Consider the following 21,150-nt stretch of genomic DNA (forward strand, 5'->3'; position numbering starts at 1 on the left):
ATCTATCTATCTACCTGTTTATCTATCTCATGGGTTAGGACTGTCTTCTGCTAGAGGATAGGAAGACAGACTATCTACGATAGTATTTTGATTCCTCCTGGTTTCAGATAAACAACCATGGCTCCTGCACTCACCGTCCTATTGCCAATACTAGCCGCTATCAACCCGCTTCTCTGCAGTGTTGGTGCGACGCCCGTTGATGGCAGGACTAGTGCCACCGGGCAGGTTATCCTGGGGGAGGTAGACACTCCCAACCTCACCTTCACAGTCGACGACGACACAATCACCCTCCCCAACACCAACACAGAAATACAAACGACATCCCCACCCACCTGGTTCGAATCCACCCTCCTCGCGCGGCGCCTCCTCGCCCTATCGAAAACAGGCTCCATCTCAAGCACATTCCCGTCGTCCCACCCCCACGCAGGCCTCCCCATCACCCTCCCAGAATACATCGCGGACTGCTCAGACGACGACGACGGGAACCCCACCGTCCTCGCCCTCCCTGTCTCGACCATAGTGCGGAACGCAGCAGCGGGGTCGAACCTGTCCCTCTCGCTGGACTGGTGGAGTCACGTTGGCTCCGCGCCGCCTGTGTTTCCGGGGTTTCCGCCGTCGGAGGCGGGGTTGCCGCGTGTCACGCTTATCGGGTATTTAGAACGACTGGAGCTGAGGACGGAGGAGGAGGAGGACGGTGTGAGGGGTTGCTTTTTGGAGAAACATCCTGATGCGAGGGCTTGGGTGCCTGGGAAGAAGGGGGCCCCGCATGAGAGTTACTGGGCGAGGTTGGTTGTGGAGGGGGTCTATTGGGTGGGTGGGTTTGGGGGATTGCAGCAGATTGGGTGGGTTGATTTGGGGGGGTGGAGGGGGGTGAGGAAGGATGGGAATGGGAGTGGGAATGGGGATGGGAGGGGGTGGGGGGATGTTAGGTTGCCTGGGGAGTGATCTTCTTCATCGGGATTATCTGGATTGGATTGGGAGTGTGTGAGGTGGAAGTATATGGGTGTGGTGGGGGGAGAGGTCTCATGATGGATGGGAGTTGTTATAAGCAGTGCATTGCATTTGAGTATTTATGCTTTTGACATGATTGCGTTTGACTTATGTACCTGGCAGAGTGAATAGTTAATTACGAATGATGAATAGCATTGATTAATTCTATATCAAAATGAAAACAACCAGTCTTGCACTCTGCAACGGGCCCCCTACTTCCTTGTCGTAGGTTGATATTGGCATCTACAGGAAGTAGTACGGAGAGAGGGTAGAGTGTAGGAGAAAGTAGTCGGGAGTAGCAGAGTAGAGAGCTCGAGTGCTAGTATATGTTTAAGTAGATCTACTGTAAGTACAGTAGTAGATAACCCAAGGTAAACCTTACCTCATGCCACATGCATACGCATAGTGCTTATCTTGTTTTGTTTAGTTCTATCTGTCGTATTCTATTCTTCCACTTCTTTAGGCATGGTTGGTATTAGTATATATAATAAGGTAGATAGTTTGATGGATGTAGCATGGTTTTGTATAATTGGTTTTTACTGTATTCTGTGTCTTTATGTGGTTCTACTGAATAGGTCTGTGCTTTATGGCATGTACTTCTCTCTTTCCCCGTCTTATCATTTGGCAGTAGTCGCAGTAGCAGAGACCGAAAGGGCATAATCGACTGATGTAGTCATTGCAATAAGGAAAAAAAGATACCATGCTTGTCTATGCAAGTATTCTACCGGGTATATCAACACGAATAATCCACAGCAACCTTCAAAACTTTCGACACCCCCATAGACGCCCTCCCCGTCTCGCCCCCCTCCTGCCTCGCCCCCTCCAACCCCCTCTCAACAGCAGGCATGAACTTCTCCCGGAAAACCCTGAACCGGTCCTCCCTCGTCTCGTACATCTCGCCCTCCTCGTCGCGCGGCTGCCCGAACAGATTGAGGTAGAGGTATGGCGTGGCCGTCCCGATGGGGACCATGTTTGCTGCGGGCTGCACGAGCGGGAAGACCCACGGCCCGCCGGCTTCGCTGTAGATATCAACGTCCGAGTCGGTCGTGTCCTGCGGAGCGATGCCAGCGTTGAGGAATTCAGCGAGGACGGTCAAGACGCGCACGACGACACCGCCGCCCTTCGCGCCAGACTTGCCGAACGAGGCGCGGTTCGCAGACCACTTGGCGCTCTCGGCGGTGTGCCAGCCCAGGACGGAGAGAAAGCAGTTCAACGTTTTGATCCAGCCGCCTGCGCAGGCGACGACGTCTGCGCCTGCAGTCGAGAGTAACCAGGAAAGTGCGTCTATGGCAGAGAGACGCACGTCGGGCGCGAGGTGCGTCATGCCGGCGCGGACGTAGGGCAGGATTTGCGCAACATGGTCTTGGATGTCTGTTGCTGGGAGGGCGCGGAGGAGTTTGAGGAGTTGCGTGCGGACGGAGCTGGCGCTATCGAGGAGGAGGGGGAGGAGCGGCGGGAGGATGACGCTTGTTGGTTGGGGTGGGGGGGTGTTTACTGGGCGCGAGGAGAGCGCTGTTGTGAGGTGGGAGAGGGAGTCGCGCCGTTGGGTGTCGGAGCGGGAGGTGAGGAGGGAGAGGTGGTGGGTGAATTGGGAGGTGGAGGATGGGGCGGAGAGGGTGAGGGATTGCTGGTTTAGGGTGATTGCTGTTTTTGTTAGTTAGATTGGTTGTTGATGAACCCATTGCGTAGGGGGATAAGAGTATATGTCAAGACATACATTTCGATTTGAAGCTCGTGTCGGTGAAGTTTTCAGGCTTGGGTCTGGCTTTGCCGACTTTCAGCTTGGCTTTCTGCATACTGGTTAGTTATTGATCAAGCACAGTGTGGACTATGATGTACCTGAAAGTCCTTCTGCTTTTCCTTCTTCCTTTTCGTGCTGGCACCCATTGTGACGTGTGGTTGGTACTTGTGGAGATGAGGTTGAATTGAATTGAGGATGAAGAAATTATCTCCAAATCTGCTATCAGCACGTGATGTCACGTGGATATATCGGGTTTCCTTTTTGGGACATCCCTTTGAACATCGCGGTAGCTTATAACACACATTGTGATAGCTCGATTGTAGATGATCTGTATATTCTTGGAGATACCAGTTGTGTGCAAGATGATGATGCGGTATATCATAGGGTCATAGGTCTATACAAGTTCTATGTCAACTTCGTTGCTATGCCAAGTTAATCTACACTGGAAGAATAAAACTAAATAATCTAGGGTTGCAGACGACAGACGTCTATAGGAAATGCCAATGAACAAATTCTATGGATCTACGAAGACGGGGAAGCTCAGGTCACCACACTCCTGCCGTAGAATTAGAGCGATTGAAGCCTCGCACCTTCCAGCCATCATCGGGTTATGCTCGCTTCCGTCGGCCGATGCCGATCGATTCCGCTTTTTATAAGGCCGTATCCCCGAGAATGTCATACGGTACGGAGTACGAGACACAGACATTCGACATCACGTCAAGACACAGAGAAAATGACCCTAAACGCTCTTCGTCTTCGTTCCACGACATTCTCGCCGTCTGCCGAGCACGATCATCTCTCCCGACAGAAACAAGAACAACACCATACATGCAAAGAGAAGGATAAGACCAAGAGCTACCTGCTCAAAATCAAAGACCTCCCCCCTTGGGCAGACCCAAACCCTCACATCCTAACCTCCTACCGCCCCTCCAGTAACAATGTCCTCATCTCCCTCGCTAGCATCTTCTCCCATCACAACGAAACAGCCAACATCCACACGCACCTCGTCCCCGCCGTCCTCCTCATCCTCCTACTAACGCACTCCACCCTCTACACCTACCTGGTCACCAAGTACGGCGACAGACTGACCCCCTTCGACTGGGGCATCATCGTCGCGCAGCTACTCACAGCAACAGGCTGCCTCCTCGCCTCGACTTTCTACCACACCCTTCTCAACCACTCGGAAAGAGTAGCCGAAGTATGGCTGGCAGTCGACTACGTAGGGATCATCGCGCTCACGATGGGTGATTTCGTGAGCGGGCTGCATTTCGGGTTTTACTGTTTTCCGCGTATAAAGTTCTTTTATTGGGGGCTTGTCTGTCACTGTTGTTTCATGACTATGCCCTTATAATGTGCTGACCAGACGCGTAGATCACGGTCTTGTCGATCCTATCGGGCATCGTACTGCTGAGCCCCAGGTACAAAAGCGAAGACCACCGTCTGTTTAGGGTGGGCGTGCTCGTCGCGACTGGGCTGTCGGCGTTTGCGCCCATCGGACACGCGTGGATAAATTGGGGAACGGCGTACGTGATGGGCATTGGGGTGGGATGGTATCTCCTCGAGGGAGCCTGTCTCATCCTTGGCTGTTGGCTATGGATTGTGAGTTTTCCATTACCCTCTGCTGTTCTACTATCTTTCTACGTTCGTTCTTCTCGGACGAGCAGAGGACTGAGTGTGTGCAGACGCGGTTCCCAGAATGCCTCTACCCCGGCCGGTTCGATTTATGGGGTGGATCTCATGCGCTATGGCATGTTTTTGTGGTGTTATCCATTGCAGCGCATGTCGCTGGCTTGCTGAAGGGCGTGGAGTTTAGTTACCACGGGTTGTGTGCTCACTGATTTGGTGATAGATTTGAGGATGGGGTGTGTTAGCATGTCTTATCTTGACCTTCGACCAAAACCAATTGGCGAGTGGTAGTCTTTTAATATCCAACGATATGAACAAGATTGTGCTTCAAAAACAGCTGCTGTCTGATCCATGTATGATGTAGAAGTAGATTGATAATCGGTAGATTGTATAAAATAAAAATAGCCAGTGGAATGCTTCAGCTGAATCAGCACCGGCATAACCGGGGCACAGCCGAAATGACGTCGATCGGCGGGGTTCTGCATCATCCGAGAAATCTCGCCTGTTGTAACACTTCGGTTCTTTTTCTCTTGTACCTTAGTTCAGTTGCTGCCATTATATATCCGATCCAAATCTCTGACAACTATCCTGTACGTTGTTTCCGTGGTATTCTCATTAATGCTCTCCCGACAGCTTCTGACTACCCCACTGCGAAGGTCCTTCCTCGCGTCTTTCAAACCACTTACGACCACATTTCGTCCTATTCGCTCCATCCATTGTTCATCGTCCAACATGTCTGGTGTTAGCAAGGCCTGCTGCTCGTACGTATATTGAACAGAAATCGCTGAATTCCCTCAGCCAGCTAACGGCATTAGTATCCCCCCCGTCGTCGCCAAGGGCTACCAAGCCAAGGGCGAATACAAGACCATCAATGGCCTGAAGACCTGTACGTCCAACAACCGACCCAACTCCCCCTACACATTACTGACTATATCAGACGTGACCGGCCCCGAGTCAGCCACCAAAGCCATCCTAGTCGTCTACGGTAAGTCCCCCCTCACCTCCCACCTTTCCAACCCAACTAACAAATACAGACATCTTCGGCTTCTTCGACCAAACCATCCAAGGCGCCGACATCCTCTCCACCGCCAATACGCAAAAGTACCGCGTCTTCATGCCCGACTTCTTCCAAGGCCAACCAGCAGACATCTCCTGGTTCCCACCCCAAACCGACGAGCACAAGCAGAAGCTCGGCAACTTCTTCCAAACCAAGGCCTCCCCGCCCGACACGCTCTCCAAGATCCCGGGCGTCGTGTCGGAAGCGAACAAGCTCGCCCCGGGCGGTACCTTTGAATGGTCCATCCTGGGCTACTGCTGGGGCGGCAAGATCGCGTGCCTTGCCTCCGGCGCCGAGAACAAGACGTTCAAGGCGGCTGTGCAGTGTCATCCGGCCATGCTGGCTCCGGATGATGCCAAGGCCGTGGGGATCCCGATGGCGCTTTTGGCGTCCAAGGACGAGAACCCGAAGGATGTAGAGGCGTTCGGGGCGAATCTGAAGAAGGCGGAGCATTATGTGGAGACGTTCGCGACGCAGATCCATGGGTGGATGGCGGCGCGCTCGGATCTGGAGGATGCGGAGGTGAAGAAGGAGTATGAGAGGGGGTATAGGACTGTGTTGGACTTTTTGCACAAGCATGCTTAAAGTATTCTTGGGAGTGGGGTGTCTGGAATGCTTCAATTTCTTGGAATGTTAGTTAGGTAGTTAGTCTTGCATTTCGCTGTGAACCACCCCGTCACCACGGCACAAAGGCGAAAACGTGACAAATATCAAATAATGAATAAATGACTTCAATTTATCCCAGATATACAATCATAAATCAACAGTCAGAATATTATTAGAAAATAAGAATCAGAATAAGAATGATACCTAGGGCAAACAAACTTCCCCATCTGGTAAGCAAGTGGACCCGGCGGCGAGACCGCGAAGACGTCACCACTATAAACATACACTTTCCTTCCACCATGGTTAGCACCCATGTCGTATGGGAGAAGTGAGTTGGCTGGTCTGTTCTTCCGGTCGGACCAGCCGGGCTAGAATGATCGTTTCTTGAGGTGGGATTGGTTTTAGTTGCCTCTAACGTAGCCCTCGTTTTACTTTACCAGCCCTAGCTCAGTATTCTTGCGCCTCCAACGAAACCAGAAGCCAAGTCAAAGCAAACCATACCAACCACATTATACATACATACATACATACATACATAGTCAAGGCGAACTATCAGCGCGGTTTACACATACCTATCTTACAGACTCATGGCCGTGTCGTGAGACCGATCGACAACTCACTAGTGACCTTTCATTGACGTTCACGCAAAGGTCATACTGACCAACCACACATACAATCACCGCATTCACAGCGTCAAACGACGCCAACTCCGAAACCAACATGCCACTCTTTTTCGGCCGCCGCCACTCCATCTCAGGCGGCACGCAGCCCGAACAAGACGGAATCGTGAAAGAGCGCGCGCGCAGACGCACCTCGCTGCCCGATTTCCACAGCGTGAGGCGCGGATCAGGCTTATTCCAGGGTCTGCTGCGTCGGCCGTCGAAGATTTCTGCATCCGCTCCGCCGTCGCCGCCTCCTGAGAAGGACGAGCTGCCTCTAGTAAGTGGTGCACTTAATCCTTCGGGGAGATGGAAGAAAGGAGGGAATGAAGTATTCTAACGGCAGGTAGAAACGCTCGAATTCAGCACCGAAGATCCCGGCCGTCACAGTACCACCAGGCGTGGTCCCCTCTCCGCCGCCTAGTCCCCGCGAGGGCATCGTCCAGCCGCAGGTTGAGCGGGAGCCGAAGCGTCGAGCGGGGGAGTATCACCGTGTGACGTCTATCGACACCGTGCTTGGGCGGGATGACATTGAGCATATATTTTCCGGGGCGCCGTACTTCCTGCTCGAGAAGGGCAAGTATCGCCAGTTCTACCCGATCGTGATCTTCCCCCTCGACGACCACGACTCGTCTATCCAGAACCTCTGGGATAGGCAGCTTCTGCCGCACGCGACGTACACGCTGTGCACGCTGCATGCGCACCTGCCTGTACCCGAGGGATGGGTGAACGAGGGCGAGACGTCCGTGCAGCTGACGCGGTGGTCGAAGGTGAAGGCGCCGAAGCGGGCGACGTTCGATGTGGGGCTGTTCGAGGTGCCGAACATGCTGACCATGAACGGGATCGAGCCCGGGACTGTGGGGTTCAGCCACTTCCTGGAGATCCCCGTCGGGGACGCGGCGACTTTCACGCCGCAGACGAGGAGCGGTCAGCAGAATGGGTGGCTGCGGCTGACGAACTTGAGTGCTGTTGAGGCGTACGAGCTGATGGAGCATCATGGGGAGCCGTATGCGCAGTGCAAGGACGGGACGAACCACGATCGGAAGCAGCTCTTGGGTAATGGGCCGAGCGCGTGGAAGCGGATCGGGGTGCGGGATATTGAGCTGCAGGCGCTCGTTAATAGGTTGCAGTTTTTGAAGGAGCTGCGCAATGATATACTGCATAAGGAGGGGAATGCGGCGGGGACGATCCTTGATGTGGAGAGTGCGGGACAGCTGTATACGGGCTTGTTTACGAAGTTCCTGTTTCCGCCGTCGCGGTTTATGACTGTTGGGGTGGACGAGCCGCGCGGGCTGAAGGCGCAGATTAAGGCGATCACCACGGTGCTTGCGACGCCGGGGGCGTGGTTTGACTTTTGCTATGTGGACTGGCGACTGCATGCCGGGCAGCTGCTGTGGGAGTCGGCACCCCACGTGGACGGAGACTTTTTCGACTCGTCGCAGAGTGACAGGCCGTGGGTGTTCCCGTCGCTGGAGCGCAAGTGGTTCCTCATCCAGATGCTGCTGTCAGCGGAGCTGCTGCTCCGACTGGACGCGAGCGTGCGCGTGGGGTTCCTCCGTCGCAGCGGCGGTCTGACCATTTCCGCACGCGACGTGCAGAACTTCGACCAGCTGCGGACGAAGAAAGTCGACTGGGACCTGGTGGCCGCGCGGCGGTTCATGGACAGTTTTGATTTCAGCTACGGCGTTATCGAGGCTGGCGAGTTCCCGCGGAAGCAGCAGCTGCAGCAGCAGCAGCAGCAGCCTGGGGTGCGGTCGACGCAGCAAAAGGCCGCCGCGAAGCGCCGCCACCTGGCGTTCTTAGAGAGTCTGCGACACCGACCGTCGACACCGACGCCGCCGGCAACGCACCAGGATAACACCGAGTCTGCGTGGAAGTGCAACCTGATCCCAGGCCGCGTCGACCAGCAGCTGGTCGGGCTGTACGTGTTCGCCGAGATGGTCGGCTGGCCGCAGATGGACGACCTGAAGAAGCGTCTGCGGTTCAGCCTCGGCGAGGGGGAGCTCAGCCAGCAGACGCTGGACGCCTTCTGCCGACCGGTGCACAACGCCCCGCCGGAGCATATAGCGTCGACCCTCAAACCAAGCGACATGTACACGCGCACGCGATCCTACCGGCCTCTTCTCCTCCATACCCCAGGGAACGAGAGCCCCGGCTCCAGCGCCATCGGCGGCTGGGTGTCACGCACGTGGCTGTCGGGCTTCGTCCTGCCCGGCGACATGATCAGCCACGTGCTGCTGGGAACAGTGTTAGAAAACACCCCCGACGCGATGGCCAAGCTAGGCCCGCTAGCAAACCTCCACGGCGGATTCGCCTACAACGGCCGCAGCTGGTGGAGCAAGGAGTGCGTGGTCGGACGCGTGCTGGCCCCCCTCCCAGGCACCAAGCACTGCCTCGCCTGGATGGGCTGCGCCATCCTCCCGCTGAACACCAACACGGGCGACCGTCTCGACGACACCTGGCTGGAAGTCGACACGCTCGAGCCGCCCGCCATGCAGGGCACAGCGCGCATCAAAGCCGGCCAGCGGCTGTCCATCGACTCCTCGCCGTTCGGCATGGGCGGCCTCACCAGCGGGACGTTTTCGCTGCCCCAAGACCCCCCGCTGGAACAAGCCGCGCGGGTGCAGATCGACTTCGACGACCTCTCGTTCACGGACCTGCCGTCGCCGCTGCAGTCCGCCAGCGAGCACCGCGCGAGCTCCAAGCGCGCGACCATGTCGTTCAGCCTGGAGACGGAATCCGAAGACACGCACCAGTTCTCCGAGCCCCACATCGTGCAGTTCCCGCTCAAGTACAACGTGCGGTACATCACCAGCCACGAGTGTCGCACGCCCGCGGGGTTCATCTCGTACCAGGGCGAGCAGGGCCAGCAGCAGCCGCACCTACGCCATCACCGGCGACTGCCGGGCCACCCGCTGCATCGCAGCTTCTCGTACCGCACGGTGGGGCTGGATGGGCTGCCGGGCCCACACGCGCCGGGGACGTCGTTCGCGCAGAGCATTGGGCTGAGCCACGAGGAGGTGGTGGTTGTGGATGCGCGGGGGAGTCGGGAGAAAGAGACGTTCGCGCGGGCGTGGTGCGCGGCGGTCGGGTACCATGCGATTGTGGGACGGGTTGGGCGGACTTGTGTGGCGTGCTGTGTGCGCGAGGCGCGGGCGTTGTGTGTGAAGGTTGTGCTTCGGGTTGGGGAGGCGGGGAGTCGGAATCCGTCTATTGTTGGGTACTGAGGGGGTGATTGTGTATGTTGAGATGGTGTATATGTGTTGAGCATGGTATATGCGAGGATATGGGTGATTGTGTATAGGATTGAGATTGGAGGTGGATAATGGTCATCATGTTTGATACCTGTATGGTTGTGCAGAGATCATCAAAAGTTACTACATTGAACCAAGTAGTATATGTCTATCTATGCATTGTGTACTCTGCCACCTAACATCTCAACATATATTATGCTAACAGAGTGCATGTAAAATAGTACCGATGCCAACAGGAAGTTAAGAGCATCGAAAGCCGAGGCCACGTAAAACACATGGTCAGCGTCAGATCCCAAAGCAGTCAAGTGGCCGAGGTGAAACAGCCGGCGTGGAGAATTAGATTAGAATGATTTCTTGACTACTATATATAAAATGACTGTCCTGTGTGTGGTCAGATTGTCGAGTGAACTATACTATAATTAACCGTTATTAATATGGGATATGGTTCAGCCATACCGAGAGTCCCGTACTCTATCTACTACGGGGACTCCGTCTTATTCTACAGCGGATATAGAGTCCAGGTGGGGCTCGGAGAATTTGTCGGACTCGCATGCTTCATGCAGGAGGGACCGGGGTTGCATTGAGTTCAGTCCCTGCAGCTGTCATCATCTGGATATACTACGAGTACGGAGTCTACTATCTAGTATGCTGAGTCTACCGAGTATAATAGTATAATAGTATAATAGTATATAGTAAAATAGTATATAATAGTACATAGTATATAGTATATAATATAGGATATTATCCTCGAGTCAATAGGAATGAATAAAATTACCCCGACGATCCCAGCCTCCGCTTACGTAGCGAGGACCCCCGTCTGGAGACCGATCCTATTACAGCATGGAGGGACTGGGATCAGAATAAAGAAGACGAGAATGACGAATGGAGCAATCTCCACGTCGACTGAGTCGTGGCTGAATTACAAATAAATATCTTTCTCTAATATAGAGGTGTAGGGACTAAGGAGAAAATAAGGTCAGACTAGTAGCCCTGTTCCATAGGCTCCTCTTTTAATCATAAGATTCTCGTTGCGGTATTTTCTGCTTCTTCTGCTAATGGATGTTAAGATTCTCTTCGTCATTCTTCTCTTAGTAATTTTCGTTATTATATATAATATTATGCTCAATATGGTCTCCAGTGTCCAAGTCGGTGAACTTATATGCTCGCATGCCAAGAGACTAGGATGCAGATATGATCCCTAATTAAACCTTGAGTCGGCCCACCCCTTAATTTGACAGATCTGTGGCGGTGCTTCTCTCTCGATTATTTATAGATGATGAAACCATCCTCAACAATGAGTTCCATGGAAACCAAGAATTGAAATAGAAAGAGATCAAACCGAATCAAGCAAACGCGAGAGATTCGAATCAAGAGAAATGAAGAAAGAATGAATCGATGGATGGATAAATGAGGTTGGGTCGGCCAATCATCGGGATGCGGTCAAATAACTGATGACGACTCCTCTGTCCGATCTAAACCTCGATGGGTTTAGACCGGGGTCTCATCTTAGTTTTGACTCTTCTCGAACATCTTTCTCTCTTCTTTACTCGACGTCTTTCTCTGGGCAAATGCAGTCCGGACTCCACTCCCATGGTTGGCTGGTCCATTCAAATGGGAGGAATCATGATACCCATTGGAACCGACGGGGGAGGTGGAAGGGATCAGGGGTTGTCCTGTCCTTCTATTATTATCTGGACCTTTTTTTTTTCCCTCTTCTCTTCCTCTTTCCCCTTCTATCTCTGGAGTCCTGCCTATACTACCTATACTGGCATTGGATGTGTGATGGTAGAGAGTATCCTCTAGTATCTACACATACTGTATACTATCCTATAGTCTAGGTTGACAGATCGATATCAGGAGTCAATATCAGCAGATTCAGCTCTGGTCCATCGTTCAGCTGTCCACTCAGAGATCCGGTCGATGACTTGCCTCTTTCGTCCGGACCCTTATCCACTGTGGATTCTTCCTTTTCTATCGTTTCCCTCATCTCCATTTCCCTTGACCATATTGTCTTCATTTCCTTCCATCTTTGTTGGATTTCGTACCTTCTTTGTATCCTGGGTTTTTCCTAGTGTAGTCGAGATCCTATACGATCTCCGAGTGATATTCAGATACTAAGATGTCCTAAGAGTATACCGGTATCTATATATGGTTGTCCCCTGACGCCAACGTAGCTTAATTTGGTCAAAGTCAAATCCGATCCATCTAAGCCTAAGTCAATATCATTTTGCAATAGATCATGGATTATCAACCTCTCTGATTCCTCTTCTTTTCTTTTCTTCCCTCCGATTCTTTCCCCATTCCTCCCTTCCATTCTTCCATTCTATCAATCCTTCAGCCCAGTGTCATGCTGATTTCCTCCACTCCATCAGCCCTGCCCCTAATCCAATCCCAATCCTGATCCCAATTCGAACCCCCAGAATATCCTTCTAGAACACTACACTCCTAATCTAATTCTAATAACTTCTACCAATTCCCCTCGTGGGCCAGCTACTATTCTTTCCCCCCCCCACCCCTTTCCCCGTGGGCCAATTTACCCTGCACTTTCTGTGACATACTCCCTCTCATTTGATACATTCCACCCATTCCCTCCGCTTCCCTCCTCCAGTCATCGTCGACCCTCATATTACTCGAATGATACCCTATCCCCTCTCCTGATTCTTCCCTTTTCTCTCCTGGGGCTGTCTTTCGGCTCTTATTCTTTGATCACTCCCGGCTTCCTTCCTCACGACCTTCTTCCTCTCTAACCTCTGACGAAAACACCGTCCCCTGCAACTCCGGTCGTGGGTGGGTTCCGCCGACCTGCAACTAATCCGCCTGAAACATCCTAACAGCCTATCCATCGACTGCCCCTACAACCACCGGAGATTCAGGGCATTCGGTCGTTCTCGACTATCCTGCGCTGTCGCCGTCGAGAGATCCCTATCTCTCCTCCATTCCCTTTTGTTCTCTCGGTGCGATCTCCGTTCCGCCTACGTTTAGATGGTCGACCGTTGCGAACCACCCCCCTCCCTCCGCGACTCTTAGTCTCCGTCCACGACACGTCCTGACCCGCCCATCCCATCTTCCCCCCCATCCGCCGCTGGTGTGGTGCCATTGATGCGCCCTCCGTCTTGGGGTTCCGCTTCCTCGCCTTCTCCCCTGGAGCGATGCCCGCCGTTCTCGAAAGCATGACCTCCACCCCCAACTCCCAGAGCCTCGTCATGGACCCCTCCGCCGACAAGAAGCGCAATAAACTCGGGTACCATCGCACGTCGGTCGCATGTGGTGCGTCTTTTCATCTCCCTTGTCTGAGAATGTTTTGACCCGTTAGAGAGTCTCCCCGGTCACTCATGCGAAATGCAGTCCATTGCCGACGGCGGAAAATCCGATGTCTCGTCGCGGCCGGCGACGCCCAGGGTCGCTGCGAGAACTGCATCCGCCTGCGCAAGGAGTGCCAGTTCTACCCTGTCGACCAGCAGCCCCCCGTCGAGAAGAAATCGCGCCCCAACTCCCAACTCGAATCCGCCTCCACCGACCCCTCCACTGCCTCCTCCTCACCCCCGCCGGTGGGCGGCGGCGGCGACCAGCCCGACGCCTTCTTTCCCTATCCCCCCATGCCGCTGAGCTCCGGTCCCGACGGAACGACCTTCAACCCCAGCGCCTTTGCCGCCGATCCCATGGCATCCTTCGTACCAGGTTGGTGGCGCCCATCTATTGCCCCGAGCCCGAAATCCACCCGCCCAGTGACTGACCAAGAGGGAGGATCAGGCCCGCCGGTAGGGACCGCCGAATTCACCGCCGCTCCCCCGTTAGATCCCTCCGTCCCGTGGGACGAGTTCACCACCATCTCCGATCCGCAATTGCTCGCCAACATAGCCGGCGGGAAACCGGCCATGATGAACAGTATGCCTTCCGCCATGTGGAGCCCACCCCCGAACGCCATGGCCCCGGTGCCCGCCCCCTCCACCATCCCGAGCACTCCCACCGTCCCTTCCCAATCCCAAGCCCTCAGCCCGGCCTCAACGTACGCCCTCCAACCGGATGGCTCCGTCTGGCAGATGCCCCCGCGATCCATGCCGTTCGCCGCGCCGCCAGACATGTCCGCGCAGCCCTACCCCCCGAATCCGAACTCGTATCCGCCCATGCCCCCCGATCTCAAACGCCGCGTGACCAGCCCCGCGCAGTCCTTCACCGGCGGCCCCGTCCACCCGCAGAGCCCCCCACCGTCGGATCTCCCCACGGCCGCGATGTCCGTCTCCTACCCGGGTCAACCAACCGCGGTGGGATATCCCGGCTGGCCAGACGTCCACGGCATGTCATCCATGAACATGGTGCAGTACCCCATGTTTGCGGGCGATCCGTCGCAGCAACCGCCGTTCAACGGGGGACCACCCATGGGACATGGCCATCCGGGGGCGTCTCCGGGGTGATGACTAGACCGTCTGATTTGTAGACTGGCCTAGATTTTATGGCCATTTCAATGCCTCCTTTCTATTTTTCTTCTCTTTGGATGCTTTCTTCTTTTTTTCCCCCCTTTGTTGTCTTTTTTTTTTTTTTTCATTGGACACTTTAAACTTCCAGTTGTTATTAGCGGGCGCAGATGGTTTGGGTGGCATTTTATTCGCTTCTTGCACGGGAACCTACCTACCTTGTTTTTCGAATCAGTCGAAACTGCTCTAGAAAGAATATCCGTCCGGCAGACGTTCGATTCATCTTTGTCTTCACTCCGGTCTTTTTTTGCTAGATCCGTGGTCTACTTTCGGCATTGCAGTCCACTGTCCACGTCACTGGACGAGTTGAGTTCACCAGTGGCGATAGACCGATTGGGTGACCCCAGTCTACTTATATATATACACACTGGGATACCAACCTATCACCTCCCGCCTTACATTATATCCAGCCATACCCTGGTCCAACGGCGTCTGATTCTACCTACTTATCTGTCTATCTATCTACATCCTGCATGGTCTACCCTCGTCTGGCGGTTTTCACCCTGATGTTCTTCCTCCATTTACTATATCTTATGTTTCCACGTTATATGCCGTTCTGTTCCACGATCGTCTTTATTATTTTAATAGATTGGATTGGGTGGGGATATCTTCTATATATGTATTGATCTAGACTGGCTGCATGTTTGCAGATCATCATCATGATAGATGGGTGGGATGTTGGTTAGGTTGATTAGAAGAGTGAGAGGGAGTAGAAGGGTGAGGGACGGATGGGAGGGATTATATAGTCCTCGTCTACTAACTTAGATTATGATGCCATGTTGGGTTCTTACACTTGTCTACGGATCCCACCTATCTTTCTTATGTTATATAACATCATATGTGTTACACGATGGACAGTCCTAAATAACCTCGTTCTTCTCTCAGCAAAGCTAGTCCATCGTACTACTCTACCTATGTTCCACAACGTCTCACTATATGGGTATCTGTATATTATGCATATACACCGATGGATTCATATGGATGTATACAACAAAGTTAGGTACGTTAGGCAAGATAGGTAACTAAGTAGATTAGATAGGCAGTAGTGAGCTTGGGTACCTTACTTACTATCTGATATAAGCTATACGTACATACATACAGCAATAGAGCAGCGCGACATACTTTATCAGGAGTAGGAATAGCCGGTAAGAGGTGATGAGTATCTACTATCCGCGAGAGTATCCTTTCAACTAGAGATACATATGAGTACAGAGCCTACTGTTGTATCCTGCGGTTATTGATTCCATGTTCTTGGTGCAGGTGCATGGTTTGGGGGCCTTTGCGTGTTATATATTGCTGTGCCGTATCTATGTACACGTAGCTTGGTGCATATCTACCGAGTATATGTATGCACGTGTGTATGTATGCAGCGTACCGGATGTAGCGTGTGCACACCGCTATCTAGGTAACTCGCTAGACCTACCTAATTGGTTCTGTCGATGATGCTGAAGTCATGTGAGGAGAGAATCGGTTATCTCGGGGGTATGTTGTATACTACACTGTATTCTGGGACTGGTACAATGTAGGTAGTATGGAGGTAGGTTTATGGTGAGTTGGATATACGTGCCAGTTCTTCTTGGGATAGTGGTGGTTCTTGATGCGGTAGAAAGGTATAAAATTATGCGTGTTGTCTGTATATCTCGATCTGTATATAGTATTTTAACGTTGACTTTTACTTGTAACAGTAAGAGTAGAACAGTTAGTAGTAGTCGGACGGAACAATAGAAGCCCAGCAGGAGTAGTGACAGCTGTAAGCCAGAGTAACCAATAACCACCCCCCAAGCTATCTACCACCTAGTCCACTCAACCTTAAGCTGGACAACTATCACCCAGGTTTTCCAAACACCTCATTCCGATACCTCTCGCAAATGAAACAGATTCTGTTTTTCCGCGGCGTGACCCCTCTCATCAGTATATCAACTCATCTACAGCACTACCTACCTATCTACCCAGCCAATTTCCTCCATCACCCTTATCATCCCCCAAAGATAAACCACCATTGATGGGTGACAGGGTCTCCCATCCTGCACTGACGTGACCGGCATGACGTGTGTCTTCCCGTCTTCTTATCTGAAGCTGTGCGGTTATCATTGTTGCCTGCCCGATCTTGACCGACTGTTGTTAGCAGTACATAATGCTTCTTTTCCCCTGTGCTTGCTGTTTGTTTTGGTGACTGATATTTGATACTTTTGGTGACTGCTTTGGATCTGGTCAGTTACTGTTATTGTTTCTTATCGTTTATCTTTTCTGCCTTTCTTTATATATTATACATATATATACCCCGAGGTATATGAAGGAAGTGGGTACCACCATATCCAGCCTGTATCCCCCGACACCACCACCACCACCACCACACAATCTGACCAGGTCTAGATCAGCCCACGCAGCTCACTACTTCTTCGAACCTTTCCTACCACTCTGATATGGAAAACAGCGGGTACCATCCTTTTAAAGCCACGCCGCATGCACGCCTCGCGGCCCGGTGCTCGGTTCCCCCCGGCTACTACTAATTGCTAGTCAATTGCATTTCCATCCGATCCGCCGCACCCGCATACAATTCTTGGCTGCTACATTACCACCAAGGGGGACAATCCACAAGCAAAATCAAAAAGAAAAAAACACACTAAAAGTTAACGAAATAAGAAAAACAAATGAAAGCATAAGGAAAAAGAGAAAAAGGTGGGATGATCGCTGCATCCAACCAAAATGGTCATGATTACTTTCCGTCCGACTTGATATTGCACGATGATCGCAAACACGGGCCCCCGTTCGATATTGCCAGCCAGCCAATACTCCGGACGGCACAGCCCGTTTTGAACCCCTGCTCGATGCATCTTGAAACCCTACTTTTCGCCCCAGATGGGATGGGATGGGTCTCAATCGTCCGATACAGAAGAAGGCTGTCGCCAGCTGGCTCGATTCCTGACATCATCGTCACTAACTACCACCGGGACGATCACCAGACTGCTCCGCGTCGAACTAGCGTGGCTCCTTCAGTGGGACGACGACGGCCACTGGTCTTTTTTTTCTCCAGATATCCACTGCATGGGCCGCCTTTGTCCAGCGATGACTACGTCAGTCGCCGGGATCTTCCAGGGCGTTGTTATTGTTGTCCTGATCTTCACGATGGCGAAGGTGTCAGATAGTGGTCGATACTCGGGACCGACCCTGACTACTCCGTATTCATATTCAATATGGAGCATTGGAGTTAGCTCCAGAACGGTGTAGTGGCTCCACCGGATGCGACAGCGACAATTCCGGGTCCAAACGGAACCGAGGCACCCTGGTGTTTTACTATCGCTATTTATTTATTGTGCGAGCAATACGAAAGATCGATGGATTATCTATCGTCATTGGTATGGCCCCGTTGTGACGTCGGTTAAGTATTGTTTGCTTATGACGATTTTATTAATTGATCTTACTGAACATGAATGTTGATTTGATTCGAGCAGTGGCCGTTGCGTTGCGCTAGGAATTGGAGCGGTTTGGTGGGCCGATGAGGCGTCGCCACTCAATTCAATTCCCCTCCTTCTCTCGCTTCTGGATTACCCTTGTGGGCGGAGTGCAGTTTGCTGCCATGAATCGAGTTTACGATTCAACCCGACTGACAGGGTTTGAATCATTTATCTTTCTTTTCATTCTTTCTTTTACATTATTTTTTTTTTGTTTATGTGGTGGTGGAGGTACTTTGGTACTTCCGTCTTAGGAACGATGTGCAAATCGTGGGGATTTTCCGTTTCCAATTCCCCTGACAACATGATTATCGCTATCATTGATGACCACGGCTAATTACATTCTTATCAGCTTATCTAAAGGGTTTATCTGGGATTGTCGTTTACCCACGAATATCAATCCACAGTTGCTGCTGTTAGCCTGTTAGCCTGTTAGTGGCGGTGGGCCCCCTCGTGGTCCATCCTCGATATTATCCTTATCCTCTGTGGGGCTGGCTGGCTGGCTTCAGCTGGCAAACCCTTCGAGAGGCTCGAATAGCTGTCTCGAAAATAGCTGACCACCGGGTACTAACACCCATAGCTGTCCTGTGCTTGGAGCTGTGCCAGAGCTGTACTAAAGCTGTGCTCAGAGCTGGCGCTAGACAATGCTTCGTTGCGAGTCGCACTTTGATCCCCTCATGGTTAGCCCTGCCAATGGATTGGCGTTGGACCCTCCAGCTTGGCGGTTTTCATAATTGCCGGTTGCCTGTTGCCTGTCGCCACGCCCGGGGACAATCCCTCCGGCTTCGATGATCCCTCCCTGATTATTTGTCGCTTCTCACAGCCTCATCAACACAAGTAAATAGGACCGACCGGGAAGGAAGAGCAGAAAGTGCGTGGACAAGACATGTGGAAGATCCTTTCGCCCAAAAAACCCGGAAAGGAATGCTGATCAAGCAATGATGATGACGGCGGTGACTGATCCATCGCCTTTGACCAGCAGCCTGACCAGCGTCCACCAAAATAACAGCAGAGCAAGCAGCAAAAAGCACCCACTACTACCATTTTTAGGTTAGGGCCCTGCGATGGACAACCTCCCGGTTAGATGACAGAGCCCCGCAAGACCATCCAAAGTGGGGCTCGAATCAATCTGAATCTTTGAGCTTTACCGGGAGGGGAAGGTTTAGTAGGTACCTACATGGGCTGGTAGTTTCCTAGGAAATGCCATGACCGTCGTTACCGTATGAAGGTAAATTACCAGGTCTGTACGTCTATCGGGTAAGATAGGAACGGAGAGTGGTATAGCTTGGGAGCCCTCTGGGGCCAGCGCATCCTTCTCTTCTTCTTTTCCGGCTTCCTTTCCACTTTTACTTCCTTTTGGTCTACTTTCCCGTCCATTTCGGAGCTGGGATCGGAGATGGGATTTGTTTTCCGACCTATTCATTACTACCGGTGAATAGCCAAAGGAGCAGGCCAGCCAGATGCACCGTTCCGCTGTATACCACCTCAGTAGTAAGGCACCTGGTCAACTAGGACCCCCGAACCAACAAAACCCACCAAAACCGTTCATCTCGTCCGCCCCGCCCCTAGTGATTTTTCCACCATCCTCTATCTTTCTCTTTCCTTTCCTCCTAGATCCGGAGTCCACACCTTTTCACCGGTGACTGGATATATACTCTCCGATGAACGGAGGAAATCACTGTTACCTGGAAACAGTTCAACCCTGACCCAATTTTTGGTTCAGTGAAATTTTAACTTTCCCTTTCCCTGTTTCTTTCTTTCTGTTTGTTCGATTCTGTTTCTTTTTTGGTACTTTATTTAAGCTTGGCAGTTGATCATTCACTTACTTAGTAATTCGATTCTTTTTATATGTTCTGGCATATTCTTATTTATCCTTAATTTTTCTTATTTATTCTTAGATATCCTTAATGTCAATCAGTCCCACCAATCTCGAATACGTTAAAAGTTAAAAAAAAAAAAAACCCTGACCATAAAGTACGATAAAGTAAGCTATTTAGGCTATCGCTAGTTCACCTCCCACCTACTCTAGTACGTACTTTAGTTCTCCTCCTCATCCTCCTCCTTCCACTACCGAGTCCTACTAGCCTAAAGTCCTAGTGTAGAACATTGTCTCTCGGGTATAGTAGTCCCGTATAGTCCACGGAGAACGGCCCCGAGTCCGCCCAGTGCTGAAAAGTCGGGTTTGTTAGCTCAGCTGGGTCGTCTGCATGAAATGAGTTGGGCGGTTTTGGTTTTGACCCAGACCCACCGTGGGGATTTATCTTACTTTTTCGACTGTTTTTACTGGTGTAGGCTTGTGATAAAGCTTGTGTTGTGTTGGATTGGATCAGAGACACGGTGCCTGTCATATCTTGTCAGTGTTGGAGTCTGTTTGGGTGAGGTGGAATGTGATAGTGGAATGTTTTTTTGTTCATTTTTAGGCATGGTTATGGGGACAAGCTTTATGGCTGTGCTGGTGGAGGATGGATACGGATGGTAATTATCTTCTCTTCTTGTTTTGTCTCTTTTGATATATTGAATTGTTGGGTTGTTTATTGCTGCGATGACGTACCCTAACTAGGCACTTAGGTAGTACAGTGGCTGTTATAGGGTCTCCTGCATATGTCGGTATACATAGTATCCTCCATGCTGGAAGAGACATCAACGTGGACAAGTGCAAAGCATCCCCATAGTACGGAGTACCTTACCAGGTAGTAATAAACTAAAGTAAACCATGGCCAAAACGATCGAGCCCCGATCATTGGATGATCGAACTCGACCAAGATGCACCGCATCGTTTAGGTTCCTTGAACCCAGGTAGGTATAAACCCATTTCCAGACTCCGTGTTGATTATTTATTATTAACTATTTATTTGTTTATTTACATTGTATACGAGGTTGGATGAAGTGGGGATATGATTTTTATTTTTAATCTAGTGATCGGGATTGTTGGGTTGTTAATCTGGTCTGCATCTGTAGCCAGTAGGTATGAAAGAAGGAAGGAGGAGATGATAGTATGACCATGGTCATGATATAATGGATTGATTAATAGATAGATGGGGAGGGTCGACTACTGCAGCCCAGATATTGTGGGTCCGGCGTGCAAGCGGCCGATTCCGCTGTCTTGCCACCGGTATGGGTATTACGGTGTATGGTATTGTATGTTTATATGGAGAATGAAACCAGATCAGATGGATGATGATGATATGTGGATGATGATATAAAGATGAATACAATGTGAAATAAATATCCATAAATTTAAACGGATTCAAAGCGACATGAATCAAGGCTGATGAATAGTTGTATAAGTACAA

At 51.6% G+C, this 21,150-nt stretch overlaps 6 protein-coding genes across 6 annotated transcripts; 5 read left to right on the forward strand and 1 right to left on the reverse strand.

The window, feature by feature from the left end:
• Positions 1–117: 117 nt before the first annotated feature.
• Positions 118–945, forward strand: BDW47DRAFT_125145 (uncharacterized protein; the record flags this gene model as incomplete). Its single annotated transcript, XM_024816343.1, has 1 exon — positions 118–945. One exon carries the CDS (start codon positions 118–120, stop codon positions 943–945), a length of 828 nt encoding a protein of 275 aa, XP_024672617.1.
• Positions 946–1,723: 778 nt separating this feature from the next.
• Positions 1,724–2,877, reverse strand: BDW47DRAFT_117096 (IPI1/TEX10 family protein; the record flags this gene model as incomplete). Its single annotated transcript, XM_024815032.1, has 3 exons — positions 1,724–2,634; positions 2,708–2,780; positions 2,830–2,877. The coding sequence occupies 3 exons, from the start codon at positions 2,875–2,877 to the stop codon at positions 1,724–1,726; spliced, it is 1,032 nt and encodes a 343-aa protein (XP_024672618.1).
• Positions 2,878–3,378: 501 nt separating this feature from the next.
• Positions 3,379–4,691, forward strand: BDW47DRAFT_104548 (hemolysin-III family protein). The gene is made up of 2 exons (XM_024812353.1): positions 3,379–4,046; positions 4,103–4,691. Exons 1-2 carry the CDS (start codon positions 3,465–3,467, stop codon positions 4,526–4,528), a joined length of 1,008 nt encoding a protein of 335 aa, XP_024672619.1. The 5' UTR covers positions 3,379–3,464; the 3' UTR covers positions 4,529–4,691.
• Positions 4,692–5,089: 398 nt separating this feature from the next.
• Positions 5,090–5,999, forward strand: BDW47DRAFT_125148 (dienelactone hydrolase family protein; the record flags this gene model as incomplete). The annotated part of the gene is made up of 4 exons (XM_024816344.1): positions 5,090–5,118; positions 5,173–5,243; positions 5,295–5,342; positions 5,392–5,999. 4 exons carry the CDS (start codon positions 5,090–5,092, stop codon positions 5,997–5,999), a joined length of 756 nt encoding a protein of 251 aa, XP_024672620.1.
• Positions 6,000–6,740: 741 nt separating this feature from the next.
• Positions 6,741–9,906, forward strand: BDW47DRAFT_125149 (uncharacterized protein; the record flags this gene model as incomplete). Its single annotated transcript, XM_024816345.1, has 2 exons — positions 6,741–6,959; positions 7,030–9,906. 2 exons carry the CDS (start codon positions 6,741–6,743, stop codon positions 9,904–9,906), a joined length of 3,096 nt encoding a protein of 1,031 aa, XP_024672621.1.
• A 2,947-nt stretch (positions 9,907–12,853) lies between these two features.
• Positions 12,854–14,417, forward strand: BDW47DRAFT_21472 (putative C6 finger domain protein). Its single transcript, XM_024818467.1, has 2 exons — positions 12,854–13,611; positions 13,684–14,417. Exons 1-2 carry the CDS (start codon positions 13,266–13,268, stop codon positions 14,343–14,345), a joined length of 1,008 nt encoding a protein of 335 aa, XP_024672622.1. The 5' UTR covers positions 12,854–13,265; the 3' UTR covers positions 14,346–14,417.
• Positions 14,418–21,150: the final 6,733 nt, after the last annotated feature.

This window comes from Aspergillus candidus, assembly GCF_002847045.1.
Source record: "Aspergillus candidus strain CBS 102.13 unplaced genomic scaffold BDW47scaffold_18, whole genome shotgun sequence".
NCBI classification, from domain to species: Eukaryota; Fungi; Ascomycota; class Eurotiomycetes; order Eurotiales; family Aspergillaceae; genus Aspergillus; species Aspergillus candidus.

Coding starts and splice junctions, on each gene's coding strand:
- BDW47DRAFT_21472 (XM_024818467.1), top strand. CDS start 13,266: ATGCGAAATGCAGTCCATTGCCGACGGCGGAAAATCCGATGTCTCGTC. Junction 13,612..13,683: donor CATGGCATCCTTCGTACCAG/GTTGGTGGCGCC, acceptor AGGGAGGATCAG/GCCCGCCGGTAGGGACCGCC.
- BDW47DRAFT_104548 (XM_024812353.1), top strand. CDS start 3,465: ATGACCCTAAACGCTCTTCGTCTTCGTTCCACGACATTCTCGCCGTCT. Junction 4,047..4,102: donor AGTTCTTTTATTGGGGGCTT/GTCTGTCACTGT, acceptor CCAGACGCGTAG/ATCACGGTCTTGTCGATCCT.